The sequence below is a fragment of the Sapajus apella genome, unplaced genomic scaffold (genome assembly GCF_009761245.1).
Source record: "Sapajus apella isolate SASKATOON/1434 unplaced genomic scaffold, GSC_monkey_1.0 scaffold80, whole genome shotgun sequence".
Lineage (NCBI taxonomy): Eukaryota > Metazoa > Chordata > Mammalia > Primates > Cebidae > Sapajus > Sapajus apella.
In genome coordinates, this window is record NW_022437020.1 from 8,355,696 (window position 1) to 8,376,049 (window position 20,354).

The 20,354-nt window shown below is 46.5% G+C and overlaps 1 protein-coding gene across 1 annotated transcript in view; it reads right to left on the minus strand.

Moving 5' to 3' along the window:
• Positions 1–20,354, minus strand: part of ADAMTS17 (ADAM metallopeptidase with thrombospondin type 1 motif 17) — a 334,656-nt gene that overhangs the window by 131,522 nt on the left and 182,780 nt on the right. The window contains exons 12-13 of the mRNA XM_032252856.1: positions 6,327–6,428; positions 4,549–4,694 (exon numbers count right to left, since the gene is read on the minus strand). Coding sequence (XP_032108747.1) covers positions 4,549–4,694; positions 6,327–6,428 — 248 coding nt within the window. The remainder of the gene's footprint in view (positions 1–4,548; positions 4,695–6,326; positions 6,429–20,354) is intronic.

Below are 20,354 nucleotides of genomic sequence, written 5' to 3' on the forward strand. Positions count from 1 at the left end.
ATGGAATACTATGCAGTCATAAAAAAGGATGAGTTCATGTCCTTTACACGGACATGGATGAAGCCAGAAATCATCATTCTCAGCAAACTGACACAAGAACAGAAAACCAAAAACCGCGTGTTCTCACTCATAAGTGGGTGCTGAACAATGAGAACACATGGACATGGGGAGGGGAACATCACATACCGGGGCCTGTCAGGAGGTGGGGGGATAGGGGAGGGAGAGCATTAGGACAAATACCTAATGTAGAAGATGGGGTGATGGATGTAGCAAATCACCATGGCACATATATATCTATGTAACAATCCTGCATGCACATGTACCCCAGAATTTAAAGTATAATAAGAACAATAATAAAAGAAAACTGCTTGGGAAAAAAGAGCACGTTGTTTTGTTCGCAACAGAAAACAGAGCGACACTGTCACTGCAAAGGTTCCGACAGACTCCCGAGGGGTAAATATTACAGAAGCGAAAAGGTATGGCTTCTGACTGGGGAGAAACTGCAGCTGTCTGAACTGGGTTGTGTCCACGTGATTCAGGTTTGTTTTCGTTTTTAATTGAGATGGAGTCTCGCTCTGTGCGCTCCGTTGTCCAGGCTGGAGTGCAGTGGCACAATCTCAGCTCACTACAACCTCCGCCTCTCAGGTTCAAGCGATTCTCCTGCCTCAGCCTCCCGAATAGCTGGGATTACAGGTGCGCACCACCATGTCAAGCTAATTTTTGTATTTTTAGTAGTGACAGGGCTTCACCATGTTGGCCAGGCTGGTCTTGAACTTGTGACCTCAGGTGATCCACCTGTCTCAGCCTCCCAAAGTGCTGACACTACATGTGTCAGCCACTGGACCAGGCCCCCTGATTGTTTTTTTTTTTGTTTTTCTGTACAATGAAGCCAAAAATAATACCTCTCCCATAGGGCTGCATTCCATGATTTGCTACATAAATGCCTAAGTGAACCCGGCACATGGTGTGGGTCTGCTGCATCCACCACCCTTCTCACGACCAGACATGGAGGAGGTGGAAAGGACGTAAGAGGAAGCTACGTGGATTCAGGGGCTTTGTGTGGATTCAGGGTCTTCACATGGATTCAGGGACTTTGCGTGGATTCAGGGACTTTGCGTGGATTCTGGGGCTTTGCGTGGATTCAGGGGCTTTGGACTCAAGCAGTGCATGGATGGTGGTGCTGTTTACTGAGGGGGAGATGTGGGCTGGGAAAGGAGGGTCCTGTTTGAAGTGTCTGGGGGAAAAGCAAGAGGAGGTGGCGGGACTGCATCCCTTGTGGTAGGCGGGAATTTTATATGTCTTTGCTTCTCACTGCAGGCCCACACCTAGCAGAGTTCAGGCCCGGGCGAGGTTTACTGAAGGCTTCGCCTTGGAAAGGCTTCACCAGGAAGAGGCGTGGGCTGGGAGGAGTGAGAATGCAACAGGCTCTTTCTGCTCCTTCCACCATTGCCCTGCCCCATAGGATGCTGCTGTGGGCAACAGAGACTGGACATGAAGGTGCAGCAATGCCTGTAACAATCCAATGTGCTGAGACCCATAAACCCTCAGCCGTTGTGTGCCAAGGCCCTACAAATTCTCCCATTCCTCAGTGGTAACACAGAGGAAAAAGCAAGGGAGAGAATAGTCACGACCACCACGGCACGGGAGAGGGGAGGACCTGGTAAAGCAGAGGGGTGAAAGAGTTTTCCAACTTTGCAATTTACAGAACAGCCTCTCTCCTGGGGCCACTGGACCTGGAGGAATGCGGAGAGGATCCCAATACAAGAAACCTCATGGCAGGGAAGGCCAGGGAGAGTATCTGAGTGCAGCTGTCTGAAGGGGGCTGTGTTTGGGATCCTCCTACAGCAAAATGCTCCTGTGGTATCCGAGAGTAACCGCGGGTGGGCAGGGCAGGATGCAGTTCAGAAAGCGATAGCGGTCCAGCCAAGACATGAAGCCGAAAAGCTCCAAGCCTTGCCTTCAGGCTACGCATGAGGGGGATGCCCTAGCTAAAGTCACCCCAAGAAAGCAGACAACACCGGTTCGCTTCAAAGAGGCACCGATGGCATCTGCAGTGTTCACAACTTCTTACTCTTGCAAGTGTTGCCCTCACCTAAAGACAACTTAAATGTTGACAGTCTCAGGACACTGGGTCCTTCAGGCGTTCAGAGGTTCTGACTTCCCCCTGCTATAAAGTTTACTGGGTGTCACCAGTTATGGGTTAAGAAAATCACATGCCAAGAAGACCAGTCTTCCACTAGGACCCACAAACTCCAATCACAAACATGGGGCACCCATGGCAACCCCTGACAATTTCTCTCTGCACTTAGCAAAGCCTGAGGCAGGGAAGGGCAATGAGTCCCATCCCCGTTCTTCTGCCTGTGCTAACGAGAGGGGTTGCTTTCTGAATACACACCAAGGACTTTCTGCACATTCCCATGAATTCTTCCAGGTTTTAGATGAAGCGAGAAGCACCAGCCGTCAGTGCTGTGAGAAGCTGTGGTGGGATGTGAAGATTTGTCTGTCCTGGCTTTGAAGCCTGGCTCTTCCCACTCTACCACGTCAGCTGCCTTTACTGTGCGGAACTAAGGCCTGGGAACAGAAGGGTCTTCCTTGAGGTCACATGACCGCTAACCAACAAGGTCAGGCCCAAATCTCAGCACCATGACGCCAAGCCCAATGCTCTCTTCACAGGGCCAGAGGTCAAACTATTAACTTCAACACAGAACAATGCAAAAACTGCCACCACTCTCTAATAATTTCCCACCATTTAGCTAAACAGGGTTTCTGATCGTCTACCCATCTATGCTCGTCATTAAAAAGTCATTTCTGTGTTGAACGTGGTGGTTCACGCTTGTAATCCGAGCACTTTGGGAGGCGGAGGTGGGCAGATCACGTGAGGTCAGGAGTTCGAGACCAGCCTGGCCAACATGGCAAAACCCCGTCTCTACTAAAAATACAAAAATTAGCTGGTGTTGTGACACACACCTGTAATCCCAGCTATTTGGGAGGCTGAGGTAGGAGAATCGCTTGAACCTAGGAGGCAGAGGTTACAGTGAGCCAGGATCGTGCCACTGCACTCCAGCCTGGGTGACAAAGTGAGGCTCCATCTCAAAAAAAAAAAAAAAGAAAAAAAAAAAGAAATCATTCCTAATAAACTAATCACCTGCTATGTGCCCTGCACTCTGATGGGTGCTAGAGGGAAATGTTTTAGTAAGATATAATACATGTCAATTCTTATAACATTGCTGGGAAAATCATGTTCCTGTCACTGACTACACTAGGAGCATAAGCCTTCCTTTAATCCAGAGGTTCCCAACATTGGCTGCTGTTGGAGTCACCTGAGAAGATAAAATATCCAATTCCTGGGTCCCACCCCTAGTGTTCTGTGATTTGATCAGTCTGGGGTACGACCTGAGCATCAGCATTTTTAAACACAAGAGGCGTTTGCTAATTATCCATCAGCAGGACTTAATTGTGAATATTTCTCTACAGTCGTTATTTATAACTTGCTCACTTTCAGAACTGATGTGATGCAACTGCTGACACACCAGGCATAAAAGAGACCATTAAAAGAAATGGTGGCCGGGCGCAGCGGCGACACCTGTAATCCCAACACTTTGGGAGGCCAAGGTGGGCAGATCAGAAGGTCAGGAGTTCAAGACCAGCCTGGCCAACATGGTGAAACCCCATCTCTACTAAAAATACAAAAATTAGCCGGGTGTGGTGGCACACACCTGTAAACCCAGCTACTCAGGAGGTTGAGGTAGGAGAATTACTTGAACTGGGACCCAGGAGGCGGAGGTTACAGTGATCCGAGACTGCACCATTGCACTCGAGCCTGGGCTACAGAGCAAGACTCCATCTCAAAAAGAAGGAAAAAAAAAAAAAAAAAAAAAGAAAGAAATGGTAAGAAACGCGGGAAGCTCCAAGAAGACAAGGGAAAATCTGCAGTGATGGAATTAACATCATTAAATCGATCCCTGAGTTTCCTGGAACAAATGTACAAAGCTGAACAGGAAAGGCCATGCTGTCATTAGAGTCAATAAAAAGCAGCCAAAGCCAAAGAAAAAAACACTTATTTTTCTGATAGTTATAGAAGGACCCACGAAAACTCTTAGGATGAAGAAGGCAGCTGAACTCAGACACTCTGTGACTCATGAACCACGAGCCTGCCCCCACATCAGCAGACAGCCAACTGGTCAACCTCTTTCCTGAAGGCCTCCAGGCTTCGTGGGAATGACCCTCGACTTGGCAAATGATGAGGCAGGCAGGAGGAACTGTAATCCAGCTGACTCAGAAAACCTTTCCACTGGGGCCCAGGCAAGGAATGAGGGAGTCAGCTCAACCCAGACTCTACCGTATCCATGTTCATAGAAAGAGCGATTAAAGCTGAGATGTCATTTGACACACACGAGGCCCCCGCACCCTGGACCTCGGCTGGGTTTCATTTTCCTTATCTTCTTATGCTCAGTGGGAGACAGACCCTGCTTTGTGTGGGCATCGAGAGCTGCAGTTCGGAAACCCCGATTGTGGCACGCTGAAGCGTGGCTGGTCAGGGGGACTTACGGGGGGTTGTCACATTTCCTCTGCCGGAAGCGGGCTCCCGTCCCACAAGTTCGGCTGCACATGCTCCAGACACCCCACGGGCTCCAGTCTCCGTCCACGTGCTCCGGGATGGGCGTCTTGCTCACGCAGTCCCCTGCGCGGCACCACTGAAACACAGCGGGGAGGGCTGGGGCCCGGCATTCAGCAAAGCTGCTCACTCCAGCCCGCCCGGCCCCAAAATGCCATGCTGCGAAAAACCCGCTTTCTACATTTACATAAAAGTCCAGTCTATTTCAGGGTTTGCATGTTTGCTGATTTTAGTGACGTGCCTTACTGAAGCTGACACTTACATCCCTGTAGGGTTTGCATTTTTTGCCCTAAGCTTTCAGATAGATGTGCTCCATTGGGATTTTCTAAATCCCAGGAAGAGGACTAATTTACATGGCTCATGAAGAAACCTGGGCTTCTGCAAACTTTGCTTGGCGTGAGCGCGTTTCTCGCTGGGAGGCGGCATGCCTGGTTGAGGTTTTGAACCTTAGAATGGGGTTTGTTGCTTGGTGATGACGGCCAGCTCCACGTGAGGAAACCTTGGTTGTTTCTGAGGATAAGAGAAGGCCAACCCTATAAAACAATTTCTCTAAGTGGATAGCACCTACCCTGAGGCGCTGGATGTGATTTCATGGTTCCCAATCATGGCATCAGAGCTAAACTTCCTTTTCAACCCTTTCAATCTCTGCATTAAGACTGGAGAGAGGCCAGGCGCAGTGGCTCACGCCTATAATCCCATCACTTTTGGAGGCCCAGGCAGGCAGATCACCGGAGGTCGGGAGTTCAAGACCAGCCTGACCAACATGGAGAAACCTGTCTTTACTAAAAATACAAAAATTAGCAGGGCGTGATGGCGCATGCCTGTAATCCCAGCTACTCGGGAGGCTGAGGCAGGAGAATTGCTTGAACCCAGGAGGCGGAGTTTGTGGTGAGCTGAGATCATGCCACTGCACTCCAGCCTGGGCAACAAGAGGGAAACTCGGTATCAAAAAATAAAAAAAGACTGGAAAGAGCCCTGTGGCTGAGGGTTCTGCACACCTCTCCCCTCCAACACCTCCCATCTCTCCTGCAGGGGAGGAGCAGGCTACTTCTCTCAGCATTTAGCTAGAATTGGATAACACTGTCCTCACTGAATTCTTTTCACAAGAGCCTACTGTGTATGGCAGGTGATGTTTTTCCATTTAAAATATGCTGGTCTAAAGTGCTCCTTTTAAGTAAATTCCCTTACATGGTGACGGGAGTTAATCTAACAAACATATTAAGTAACTGAAACTTGTATCTTTTTTGAGACAGAGTTTTGCTCTTGTTGCCCAGGCTGGAGTCCAGTGGCCTGATCTTGGCTCACTGCAACCTCCGCCTCCCAGGTTCCAGTGATTCCCCTGCCTCAGCCTCCTGAGTAGCTGGGATTACAGGCATGCACCACCATGCCCGGATTCTATTTTAGTGGAGACGGGGTTTCACCATGTTGGCTAGGATGGTCTCAGTCTCTTGACCTTGTGATCCACCCACCTCGGTCTCCCAAAGTGCTGGAATAACAGGCCTGAACCACTGCGCCCCGCCGTATCTTATAAGAAAAAGGAAAGAGGCGATGTAGGCACCACTCTGTGACAGGAGCAGGCTCCACGGGCATTTCTGTGGTGCCTGGGGGATGTTTCTGGGGCTCCTAAGTAGAGTACAGACCGTGTTTGAGAGACTGCCAGCTGCCTGGGAGGCGTGGAGCTGCCTGTTGGGCAGCGGGAGGCCGGGATTACCTTGTCTGCCCCACACTCGGTGCCATCCAGGGGAGGGTCCAGCTTGGTCTTGCAGGAGGCGTCTCCTTCTACCAGGCACCACAGTCCGGCGCACATCAGATGCTGCGGAACAAGGGAAGGAACGTAGTTGTGGAGAACACCCACACTCAGGTCACACCTGGGGTCAGAGGCGTGGCCCATCCACGATTTCAAATGTGGGATTCGAAATGTGTGGGGAAGCCAGAGGGTCATGAGTTTGTAGGTTCAAAAAATAAGTGCATCCCTTGAACTGGTTCATTTAGTACAGAAAGTTCTGTGCATCTACTCCGAGGAGGGTTTGTCTCACGGGGTTGGGTTCAACAGCTCCAACAACCACAGAGGGCGTAGGAGGTATCAGAGGCACCGCACAGGCCAGGAGCCTGTGTCCTAGCAGTAATGAGCAGACAGACACCTTCCATTTACAGCGGTGAGGGTTCAGGCAGATACCAGGGACTGTCCGGGACAGACAGTAAAACGATCTAACCAAACCTCCTCAGAGAGGCCTTGCTGGAAGAGGCAGCCCTGAATTCAAGACCAGATGGGTAGGCAGCCACTGTGAGGCCAGCAAGTGACAGCCCAAAGGGCCGCGAAGGGCCCATAACCCCACAGGGTTACAGGGGCAACCTTCTTTCTCCCTGTGGTCACCTGTTTCTAGCTCAGCTGAGCTGTGCACAATTTTTTATAGTACTTCACTTAGAGAATTTTCAGAACATCTACAAATGTACAATTAAAATAATTCAACCAGCATTTAAACACATCGACTTCTAATTGTATCATTAGGAAATCTGGGCATCGGTGAAGTGCTCAGGAGACAATTTATCAGAATCACGAAGGCAGACATAGCCGGTGTCCCTTTTGGAGGACTCACGTGGACAGCGACCTCAACCATAAGGGACAGAAGCTGGGTAACTCCCCATCCTGCCCCGGGGACAGGGAGATGACACTGAGGCAAGTTCCACACACCTCTCAGGGGGCCCTGGAGGATGGTCTCGCTGTCAACAGCAGTCACTAACTCACAAATGCACCTTTCTTGACTTCTCTCTCCCTTGCCCCCTCACCACGCTTCCTGGGATCACTTTCCAGATAAACTACTTGCACCCAAATCCTGGCCTCATGGTCTGAAAACTGAGAACAGATGTAGTTAAAGATCTTTTAAAGATGCAGTGATTCCAGGGTGACAAACCCCATCATGGCTAAAAGGCCCAAGTTGGAGAAGGAAGACATCACCCTCCAGGGTGTGGCCAGGGACCCGCTGCTTCAAAATGGGCCGGATAAAGGTCAAGGAGCATCTGTGGCTGCTGCAGCGTGATCACCACGTGGTTTGCAAAGGGTGTGCCATGCTCAGTTTAGAGGGCTGCTGTTCCAAGTAACCTCAAACATCTGCACGGAATAGACACGCAACTGTGCTATCTAAAATTTTCAGAAGTTGAAGGGTCAAAAATAAGAGCAAGGGAGGGAAGGCAGAGCTGGAGGGAGCTTTTCAACAGGGCTGAGAAAAGCCCACAGCTATCTCAGTGTGTTGGAGCTATCTGTGCCCCTGAAGAAGTGGATGACTCATGTGGAATACTGCACATGGAGTTCACAAAGCCTGCGTGTTGCCATGATTGTTCACCTCTCAAAGGAATGGCAAAAAGATCAGAACCCTAGCGCAGCACATCTGGTCCTATAAGACCGACTGCACCTCATCAGACGTTTGATTCCCTGCACTCTGACCTGAGAGCTCTTTGAGAGTGTGGCATCCGTGTGCAGACATGTGCTCACAAGACAAGGCTGACCCAGGGGGAGAATTTACGAGGCAGGAGTGTTTGGGATTAGCAAAAATGACGGCTCCATCAGGACAAAGAGGAAGAAGGTGTTGTCAACTGTTTGTTATGCATTTTACAGACAGTGCTTTCTCATGAAACTTTTCTAACCATCAAAGAAAAGAAGAATGAGATTAGGCAAAGATTTCTTAAACAGAACTCAAAAAGGACTATCCATGAAGGAAGAAAACTAATGAATTATACCATATTAAAATGAACAACTTCTGTTTTCCAGAAGGCAACTGCAAGAACACAACAACATGTTTGCAATATGTAAGAGATCTGTAATGTGTACAACCAATGAAGTGTTTGTATCCAAAACATGACTTAAAACAACAAAAATCCTTCAGATCAATTACGAAAAAGACCAGTAGAAAAATGGGCAAAAGTCTTGAATAGATACTTCATAAAAGAGAATGATTAAATGGCTAGTAAACATATGAAAAAGTGCTCAGTTTATTTAGTCATCAGGGAAGGCAAATTACGACCACCACTAGACACCTTGATACACCAACTAGAATGGCCAGAATGAAGAAGATGCAAAGCACCATTCATTCACTGGCAAGAATGTGGCACGATGGGTCCTCTTGTATACTGAGAATGAGATTTCTAACTCGGTTCAACAGCTTTGGAAAACTCTTTGGCAGTATTTGCCAAAGCTGAAGACACACACATTCTAATACCCAGCAATTCCAATCATAAGTATATAACAGAAAATATGTGTATGTGTTTACCAAAGACATTATCAAGGAAGTTCACTGAAACACTATTTGCATTAGTTCCACGTTGGAAACAACCCAAATGCCCATTAAGAGCAGAACAGATGAACTATGGTAAGATGAACTATGGGAAGAAGGTGCACCGGGACGGGAGCCGTGGGAGGCTGTCTATATCTACATCAATGTCTTCACCTTTTCTAGCTGTGGGAAGAGCAAAATACAACAGATAAAAATTTAAAATTGAGATATAAAAACTTTCAAAGGTAAAATGTTAAACACAAAGAAAAATAACAGAACTGGGTGGAAGGAATGAAAGGGTGGGGCTTGGAGGTGGAGATGCTTTCATCATGCTCAGGCAGCAGGTACCCTGAAGAGAAGGGTGACTGACTGATGAACCTTCTGCTTTCACAGCGAATAGCAGACTCTGTGGGAGACAGGGCTGCTCTTCCGGTACGGAACAGCTGGGTGCCACAATAAAGAACAGTTCTCATTGCTGAGCTCACCAGAAGTAGTATCCAAGGAAGCAAATACAAAACCCATACCCAGCTGTCTTCATATGTACACACGACTACCAGTCTGTGATAAGCACAGGCAAGGGCGGATTCTCCCAAGGGCAGGTGCTGGTTGACAAGACCAACACCCACCCTTTCATCTTCCAGCACCCAATCGTGTTATTTTTCTTTGTGGTGTTAACATTTTTACCTTTGGAAGTTCCTTTTTTGTTTGTCTGTTTTTTGAGACGGAGTCTTGCTCTGGTGCCCAGACTGGAGTGCCGTGGCATGACCTCGGCTCATTGCAACCTCCACCTCCCAGGTTCAAGCGATTCTCCTCCCCCTTCAGCCTCCTGAGTAGCTGGGGATTACAGGCATGCACCACCATGCCTGGCTAATTTTTTGTATTTTATGTAGAGATGGGGTTTTACTATGTTGATCAGGCTGGTCTCAAACTCTTGACCTTGTGGTCTGCCTGCCTCGACCTCCCAAAGTGCTGGGATTTCAGGAATAAGCCACCACACCTGGCTTGAAAGTTCTTATATCTCAGTTGGCACTGCACTTGGGAGAAGTCATCTGGGGCTGGTCTATCTCAGGTAGAGCAAGGTCAGGAGCTCTATCTGAGATGCCCAGATTAAACCAGGGAATCTGGAAGGGTGTTTACCGGTTCTGAAAAGGCTAGAGGCAGCCACTTTTCAGAAAAAGGGGCTTTGGTTGAAACAAATATAAGTTATCCTAAAGGAGAGCAATTTAGGATTTCACAATTCCACGGTTATGTCCAACAAATTACAAACCCACAATCAAACATTGTAATATGAGTGAAGGTCAACAGCAACAACAAAAGATTTAAACTGCCAAGGTGTTTACGTGATAAAAGTCAGATACAGAATGTACAGTACCTATAAGGAAACAAGATGAGATTACATAAACAAGCTAGCAGCAAGATATTAACACGGTTGAATATAAGAAACTGGAAAGAACATTTAAAAATGAAATATATCATTGTCGAAGAAAATCAATGGATTTTGACAGCCCTGAATGAGAGAACTGGTGACTGGAAAACAGATCTGAAGAAACGATACAGAATGAAGCCTGGAGAGAAAGGGCGGTGGGGGATACCAAAGACGGGTTAAGAGAGCTGAAGAACCAAGTGAGAAATACCGACGTATGTGTCTAATCAGACCCAGAAAGAGAGACTAGAAAGAATGGGGCAGAGACGATATTTGAGAAAAAAACAGCTGAAATATGTTGAGATTCACTCAGGGTGGCCAGGAAAATATTAAGGGAAATACCAGGGAAAGCTGTAAGATTATAGTCTCAAACCTTCTGGAAGGCCAAAAGGTTTTAATGGGACAGGCTGAAGGCAGTTGCTTCTTATCTTAGAGCATTAGGTCATAGGGTGAAGATTTGGGGTAACAGAAGCTTTCCCAGTTAAATCTGTTTACCCCACATTCCTTTGTCTCTACTCCAACTGTTTACTCATGTAAACTCTGTGCTACACGGCCCTCTCAGGGGGAGGTCAAAGGGGGGTTACCTGTTAATGGTGTTTGTTCTGGGCCTGGGAACCAAAACCTTTTATTAGTGGCAAAACCTCTCTTTTAACCATGTTAATTATCCACAAGCACGCTGACTTAGAACCTCTCTTGTTAAATCTATACTGAATAAATGTGAGGAGAAACAGCAAGCAGGGGTCGGGTAGCTGCGGTCACCTTCTGAGAGCAGCTGACAACCTCCCTAGCCAACTCCATCACTGTACTCTGTGTGTCTGAGTGTATTTATTCATCTGCCACTGAGTCAGTGTCTGCGGGACAGACCTCCGCAGGTGAGGATCAATGTCTCAGAAACATGTAGAATAAAGATATTCTCAACTTAGGGGCAGGAGGCAGTCTTCTATGGTTGCAATAATCTCCGTCTCTTGATATCATGCCCTTGTGTGACCCCTCTTCTTGAATACGGGCTGAAACTACTAATTTGCCTTTAAAAAAAATTTAAAACGCTTTAATATACATTAACAACAACAAAAAAAGACAGAAAACATCAGTGACTTCCTGGTGACAGGGGAAGCGGTGAGCTTAAAGAAGCATGGGGGGAATCTGGGCGATGGACCTGTTCTGTGAATTGACTGGTTATATATCTCTGCATTTGCTAAATTTCAAAGACTGGGCATTAAAAAATGTGAAACAGAAAAACCAAAGAAAAATAAAAGAGTTGGCTCTTTCTGGGGAACATAAATCAGATAAACCATTTGTCAAACAATACAGGAAAAAGTGGAGAAAGTATAAATAACAACAAAGAAGAAAAGAAAGGAGAAAATATCTAAAATGTAGAGAAATTTTAGAAAAATTATCAGGGACCACTCAGCTCAGTTTATATGTATATAAGCCTGAGAAGAAATGATTTCCTAAGAATGTGTAAGTGAGCAAAGCCATTGTTTGGGAAGACTGAAAGTGTATACAGACTAATTGACATAAATGACCCAGGGGAGGTGTGGCAGTGTCTGAAGGCAGTTTTTGTTTGTCACAACCGGGGGAGTGCCCCTGAGCTATAGGAGGAAGAGGCCAAGGATGCTGCTGAACTTCGTGTAGTGCACAAGACAGTACCCTGTAACTGTTCACAATAGCAAAGACTTGGAACCAACCCAAATGCCCATCAGTGATAGACTGGGTAAAGAAAATGTAGCACATATGCACCATGGAATACTATGCAGCCATAAAAAAGGAGGAGTTCATGTCCTTTGCAGGGACATGGATGAAGCTGGAAACCATCATTCTCAGCAAACTGACATAAGAACAAAAAACCAAACACCACATGTTCTCACTCATAAGTGGGAGGTGAACAATGAGAACACATGCACACAGGGAGGGGAACATCACACACTGGGGCTTGTCAGGGGGTGAGGAGGGTAGGGGAGGGTAGCTGGGGGTGGGGGGGCGGGGAGGGATAACAATAGGAAAAATCCCTAATGTAGATGACGGGGGATGCATGCAGCAAACCGCCATGGCATATGTATGCCTAAGTAACAAACCTGCACTATCTGCACACGTACCCCAGAACTTAAAAAGAAAAAGCAAGATAGCACTCTACAACAAAAACTGTCTAGTCTAAGACACCAATAATGCTGAGGTTGGAAAACTGCTGCAGAAAAACTCAACGGCAGTGACAAAAGGAAAAGCAGTTACGGTAGAGTACCCTGCCGGACCACAGCTTCACTAGGTGAAGGCTGGCGTCACCAGTAATGAGACAAGGACCACGCCACCTCTGTATCCGTCCCAACAATACTGAACCTCAAGGTAGTCATGAGAACACATGAAACAAACCCAAATGGCAAACCAATAGACTGGGCCTCTTCAGCAGTGTCACAGCCATGAAAGACAAGGAAAGACTGAGGATCTGTCACAGATTGGAGGAGATCAGACAGACATGACAGCCAAATGCAAAATAGGATCCTGGTATAGAGAAAGGACACTGACGGAAAAACTCGTGAAACCTAAATGTATTTTAGTTAATAGCATCGTACCAAGGTGAATTTCCTGCTTTTCATAATGGTTCTATGGGTATGTAACTTTTTTTTTTTTTTTTTTTTTTTTGAGACCGAGTCTCACTCTGTTGCCCAGGCTGGAGTACAGTGGCACAATCTCGGCTCACTACAACCTCTCCCTCCTGGGTTCAAGCAGTTCTCATGCCTCGGCGACCAAGTAGCTGGGACTACAGGCACGTGCCACCATACCTGGCTAATTTTTGTATTTTTGGTAGAGATGGGGTTTCACCATGTTGCCCAGGCTAGTCTCAAACTCCTGACCTCAGGTGATCCGACTGCACTGGCCTCTCAAAGTGCTGGGATTATAGGCATGGGCCATCGCGTTCAGCCATGTAAGATGTTAACAGCAAGTTGGGTGAAAGGCATACACTATCTTTTTTTAAGTCTTCTTTAAGAGTTATAACAACTTTTAACATTTTGTTTTACAACAAAAAGTTAAAAAAATAACAGAATTTTTAAAAAAGGATGGAGCAAATCTACACTAGTTCTGACCAACATATAGGTACACATATATGTTATGTGTACATATACACATAACCAGTAAAGACGTGTGGAGTGAATGAATTGGATGAATACTTACATCAGCAAAGCAACGCCTGGCATCAGTGGGCAGAGACGAACACTGACAAACTAAGCAGTCACCAACTCCAGGTAACAGAGCAGCACTTTACTGGGATTGTCTCTTTCCTACCCGCACCAACCTTGTGAGACAGACACTCCCTATTCACGTTTTACAGGTGAGAAAATGGGTGGACCTGTCCTGACCCGGAACACAGGCTTCTCCCCGCTGGTTACACTGCCTCTCCATCAGTCCCCAGTTTCCGCTGCCTGCTTCCCCTGCAATCTCGCATTCTCAGTGTGAGTGCTCACCCTGTCATCTGCAGTGAGATGGGCGCTCTGTGCTCAGCTGCGTGCCGTTCCCTCCACCTGCAGAGGTCTCCCTGGAAATGCTGCTCAGCAGCACGCCCCTAGCTTTCAGTGAAACTTGGTGTACTAGAACAGGATGGAAACCAACAAAGGGGCAGCTCCTGAGGCCAAATCAGGGGCAGGGGTGCTCAGACCTCCTCTCCCACTCCAGCCCCCGGTGGCTGTGCTTGAGTTGCAGTGGAAAGTCACAGTCCAGGCACACAGCAGGGAAAATCAAAGAGCTCTCTGGTTCTAGCATCTGTCACCTCACCGGCTACGCTTACGGTTTGGCAAGAGTCATCCCCAACATGCTTTGCTGCTCAGTTCCTCGAGGGGCTGCGTGATGAGCCAGCACCAAGCATGCATCCCCAGAGTGCATCGAAAATTCGAGAAAGTGTGAACTGCTTGGATGGGACCATCACTCATATACACGAGCCTTCACCACTTTCCTTCAACTGGTGGTGTCCCTGTCAAGGACTGTGAAGGTCATGCTGCTGTTCTCTTGCCTCGTCCTCTCTGGGTATCCACTGAGGGTTTGGAGGGGGCTCTAACTCAAAATGATACAGAATGAGATGCTTATATAAAGTCCCTCAAAAATGTGCTGCTGATGACACGAGCCAAAAGGGAGAGAAAACACACACTAAGAGCTGGATGAAGAAGTGACTAATCCACATTTTCCACACGTACTACTGCAGTGTGAAGCCTTCCCGGGCCAGCATGCCAGCCCACTCCTGGAAGGCTTCCTGGGCTGGGCCACCCCTTCCATGTTCCTGAGGGCTGCAGAGACTGTCACCTGGCTGGGGATGGGGGCTGCTGGGTGAGGGTGAGGCCCAGGCCTTCAGCTGGCAGCGGGAACAAGACAGACAATTCACAACTGGGATGGTGTGGAGAGCTCTCTGAAAAGGCAGTCTACTATAAACTTTCAAACACTTCTGGAAAATTAGGACCATCTGCTGCCAAAGTCCAATGACTCTGAAAGGCTACAGATGCCGGGCAGGAAGCTGAGACGGAGACAGGCAAGGCGGCTTTCAGCCTGGCATCCAAGTCCATGCACTACCGTGCAGCTCTGTCTGAGAGGGGCAGGGCCAGGTTCCGGGACCCGGCCAGCCACCCACTCTGGCTAGGTCCACTGCATTAAAGGGACAGACTTCATGCAGATGAGCAGTTTCCTAACTAAGCTGAATGGAAGAATCTTCAAGGAAGTTGTACAGAAAGACAGATACCTGAAATCCATGTTCCTGAAGATTTTTAAGACAGAAAATCTGGAGTAAGACGCAGAAACTTCTAACAGTCTGTGGAAGACTGTAGCAATCCACCAGGTTTAAAAATGACTGGCATCGGAGGAACAAAGTGTGGTCCCAAGGTGGAATTCTGGCATCCTCTGGCACTCTCAGCGTCTCTCTATCCATAAGATGCCCATGCAAATCTCTGCAGCATGTGAGAAAGGACAGAGGCCTGGGACTGGGATTTTGCCCACGGAGAGGTACTGGACACTGGAAAGCATCCCTGGGGATTCCAGGCTCCCCAGGTGAGGACAGCACAGGGAAAGATGTGGGAAGGGACAGGCCCCTGGAATCTCAGCTCAACAGCGTCTCCTCCTGTCCCTCTGGCTCCAGGCAACAGAGTGACAGAGAATGGACACTACCTAAGATTTATTTTAGGTAGTGTGTGCTACATGCTAAGAGCTTTAATTCAGTTAATTCTTAACTCTCATGACTTCACAATGATGGGTAAGTAGAATGTATGCTCCCATTCTGCAGATTAGAAGACTTAGGCATAGTGAGACTAGGCAATATGCTGAAAAGCAGGCAGAATGAGGCCCTGGGCAGTCCGACTAGAGAGCCCATCTTCTTTGACACAGTGTGATAGAGAAAGCGTCTCCACGCTGTACCGAAGGCAATTACGGAGAAAAGAGCAAAGGAGCAAATATTAGGTAGAAAAAGTTGTCTAAGACCCTCCAGTGCCTATGACCATTCTAGATCCTGTCTTCCTGAAATGATTAGCTGACAGCTTTGCGCTCAGTGCCCTTCTCAGACAATGGTATCACATGCACATCTCAGGTCCTTGTGAATGCCACAACACACAGGCACATATGTGCTGGTGGCAACTAATGTGAAGAGCGTATATCCTTTCCCAGCACTACTGTGTGGCAGCCATGCCTGGGCTGCGGAGCCATGGTGGTGGAACGCAGTCACGGGGAGCAGTAGGGTCATTCCACAGCACCTTTCAACTGAAAGCCTCCAAGGCCAGGGTGGTGGTGACAGGGCCTGAGACCGCCTTTCTCAGGTTAGGAAGCGGTGGGGTTTTGTGAGGCAGAGATCCGGGTCAGGACAGTACCCTAACTGCACCCCTTTCTTCTTGCTCTGTCTCTAGCAGCAATACAGACTGTTCCTTTCAGCTGACCGTGCCTGCATTGGGCCTTCCCACCCTCTGCTTCACCTGGCAGGATATCTGAGCTTAAGGAGCTTGAAAGCGTTGCTAAACAGCAACTTTCCTTTGCAGTGACTGCTGACGTGACAGAAGAAACTTGTAATCATAAAAAAAGACTGACTGGGCTAATTGCATGAAGTTTATTTCCCCTTTCTAATAAATATTTACCATCCAATGTTTATAACTTTTATGTTTGGACTTTCTTGCAATGCTTTATTGAATTAAAAACATCACATTACCATTGGCTAAAAGAGGAGACAGCGGTATTTGCCAATAACTTTTGCAACAAATGCCAGCTATTGATGCCAATTTTTTCTAGTTCATATTTCCATAGACAGCTTTGAGCCTTACAATACGAGCATTCTGCAGACAGACAGGAAGGATTCAGTGGTAATGCCGTGGGGGCCTCCAGAGCCCTAAAAATTAATATGGACTGTATTTTAATTTTTGTTTCTCTGGTATGCAAATGTCTGAGAAACGAGCAACCTGGTTAATAGTTGAAGCCTAGACTGGTCCTAAAGCAATTGGAGTGATGCTTTTCCAAAGTTATTTGCCTACACCTTTAAGTAAGGAAATGATCTTTAAATTGATTGGTCTTAAAACAGATATGAACTGGGAATGGCAGAAGAACATACAGAGAGGACCAGTCAGAAGGAAGGTCTGCATTCGAAATTCTGCCCAGCACCCGGCCGTTCTGTGTTTCTGTAGGCACCTGATGGAGCCTTCTCAGAGTATGTGGTGAATGCATTATTATAAAATACATAAGATGGCCCAGAAAACAGTTAAAATTCAAGTGTTTTAAAAATATAAAACATTCTACATTTGTGATATAATAATGTATGCAGTTTTTTTTTTTTTTTTTTTTTTTGGTCAGCACATAACAAGATCTGGCCCTGGGTCTACTAACTACTGTAATTTTGAATTGGTGGAGACTCTAAATGGTATTTTGAGATGTTGGCCACAATTTTATGAAAATATCTGTGATTCCATGGTCGGGCATGGTGGCTCCATGCCTGTAGTCCCAGCACTTTGAGGCTGAGGCAGGTGGATCACCTGAGGTCAGGAGTCTGAGACCAGCCTGGCCAACATGGCAAACCTGTCTCTACCAAAAATATAGAAATTAGCCAGGCATGGTGGCAGGTACCTGTAATCCCAGCTACTTGGGAAGCTGAGGCAGGAGAATTGGTTGAACCTGGGAGGCAGATGTTGCAGTGAGCTGAGATTGTGCCACTGCACCCCAGCCTGGGCAACAGAGCGAGACTCCATCACAAGAAAATATATCCGTCCGTCCGTCCGTCCATCTGTGTATCTCTCTGTGTATCTACCTACCTACCTACCTACCTAACCTATGATTCCTAATCACAGTGGCAGTCACAGGTATGACTAACACTGCTGTGGTTTACCACCAACATTCAGAATGGAAGAGAATACTAACTTCCATTAGAACTTGAAGTAAAAGAGAAGCGTAATCTCTTTCCTATCCTGGTTCACCAATTCTTTGAAATCTTCCAAGGACCCTAGGTAACTGGCCCTGCTTTGGTACAATAACATGGGAATGTGGATGAGAAATGCCGACCCCTGAGACCAGGGAGGCCTCTCCCTCCTACCAGGGAACAGTGTGGGCTCATCTTGAGGCAGGCAAGCTACTTTCCCTCAGAAGAGGCAGTGGCAAAATGAAAACTGCCCATCACCAGTCATGATGGTATTTTTCTTAAAATATAGTCTATCCAGTTTCTTTTCTTCTTCTTTTTCTCTATTTCAGAAAAATAAAAAGCAACTGTTCAACTCCTCAGCACTGGCATGGCTCACAGTTTTATTCCCTTGGCGGTGTCCAGCCTCTGTCATATTTCATCCTTTTTTTTGTCTTGTAATATGATTAAAGTTCTAGAAAACTTTAAAAGATACACAGACGTACACACACATCCCCCAAAACTGCTGCCCCATTTATGCTCAGGTGCTTTTCTAAGCTACCCTAGGGCTCTGCACAGGAATTACCCTAGGGCTCTGCACAGGAATACCAGTGAGGGGCTTACCAATTCTCAGCAAGTCTTTGGGGGCGGGGAGGGTCCAGGGCTTGGAAATATCAAGTGTTCTCAATTCCTACATATGAATAGGGTTAAGAGAGCAGAGTCCTCCAAATTTTTAGAGTTGTAATTCCTTCACCCCTACAACTGCTGACTGTGAGCATTTTTCTTGCATTTTACAGCATCTAGCAAGTAGCATTATTTTTCTCATTAAAGGAGGCCAAAAGTGGTTTGAGGAATATTGTTGAGAATTTTGCATTAAAGTTCCCTCTGAAATTATTAAGGTCGCCTTGAGATGTCACGACGTCACTGGTATGACTGCTGATGAGAAAACTAGACCCTTGGTGCTGCCTTTCTGGACATGCGGGATGATCATGGGGCCTCACGAAGACCCACATCTAAGCTGAACATGTCAAGAACCCTAATAGAATGTGAACTGTATACGTTTCTTAATGGAATGAAGTACAAATGATTAATATGCATTTATGATACATCTGACATGATCTGTTTCTAATGTGCTTAATCACAGGAATAAGCAATATATGATGATAGTTTCTTTTCTTTCTTGGCCTATTAGCTTAAACTCTCTTATTTATTGGTTGGTTTACAGTTGACACTCTAATCTTTAACTCATCACATTCTGCCTTTATGTAAGATTATTTCAGGGCAGGCGTGAGGCTCGTGCCTGTGATCCCAACACTTCGGGAGGACGAGGCAAGTGGATCACTTGAGGTCAGGATTTCAAGACCATCCTGGTCAACATGGTGAAACCCCATGTCTACTAAAAATACAAAAATTAGCTGCGCATGGTGGTGGGTGCCTGTAATCACAGCTACTCAGGAGGCTGAGACAGGAGAATTGCTTGAACCCGGGAGGTGGAGGCTGCAGTAAGCTGAGATTGTGCCACTGTACTTCAACCTGGGTAACAAGAGTGAAACTCTGTCTCAAAAAAAAGATTATTCCACCTCATATATAGTATAAAAACCTTACAAGAGTATACAGTTATGCATTACTTAACAAGGGGAATATATTGAGAAATGCATCAGGCAATCCCGTCATCGTGCAAACATCACAGAGTGCATTTACACAAACCTGCACAGTATAGCCTATTATACACCTAAGCTATGTTGTGTAGCCTACTGCTCCTAGGCTACAAACCTGTATGGCATGGTACTGCACTACTGCCTACTGCAGGTAACTGTAACAGAATTGCATCTGTGTATCTAAACACTGAAATGGTAAGATAAAAATGTCGCATAAAAGATTAAAAATGGTACGCCTGTACAGGTCAGCTCCATTATAATCTTACAGGACCGCCACCATGTATGTATGCAGCTGATGCTGACTGAAATGTCATCATGAGGTGCATGACTGTACTTTGATTTCTCCCTTTCTGGCCTTTGTACGAATGCCATGCCTTTTACTTTTATGTATGTCAAAAACCCTAAACTAACATATTAGTTTCCTATGGCGATCTCTATTAGTTTCCTATTGCTGCTACTACAAACAACACAATTCTCGCTTAGTTGGCTTAAAACAACACAATTCTCTTATAGTTCTCGATGTCAGAAGTCCAAAATCAGTCTCACTGAGCTAAAGCTAACGTGTCAATAGGGCTGGTTCCTTCTGTAAGGCTGTGAGGTTTCCTTGCCTTTTCTAGCTTCTACCAGCTGCTGCATTCCTTGGCTCATAGCCCCTTCCTTGCATCAAGGAGGTCTATGACTTCATGCTTCTACTGCATGACTTCATGCTTCTATTGCCACATCTCTTATTACTCACCCTGATCTCCTATCTCCCTCTTACTAAGGACTCTTGAGTACACTGGGCCACCTATAAAATCCAGGAAAATCTCCCATCTCAAGATACTTAGCCACACCAGCAAAGTCCCCTCCACCATATAAAGTAACATTCACAGGTTCTGGAGAATAGGACATAAAGATCTTTCCAACTGTATTCTTACTGTTTTACATAGAACACAGTTGGTTAAATGATCAAGAATCTTTTGAAGATTTTAAGCATATCTAAATCTATCACATATTTGCCCATGAAGGTACAACTTCCAGGGCTATTCACTTCTTTGTGTAGATCCATATTTCCACC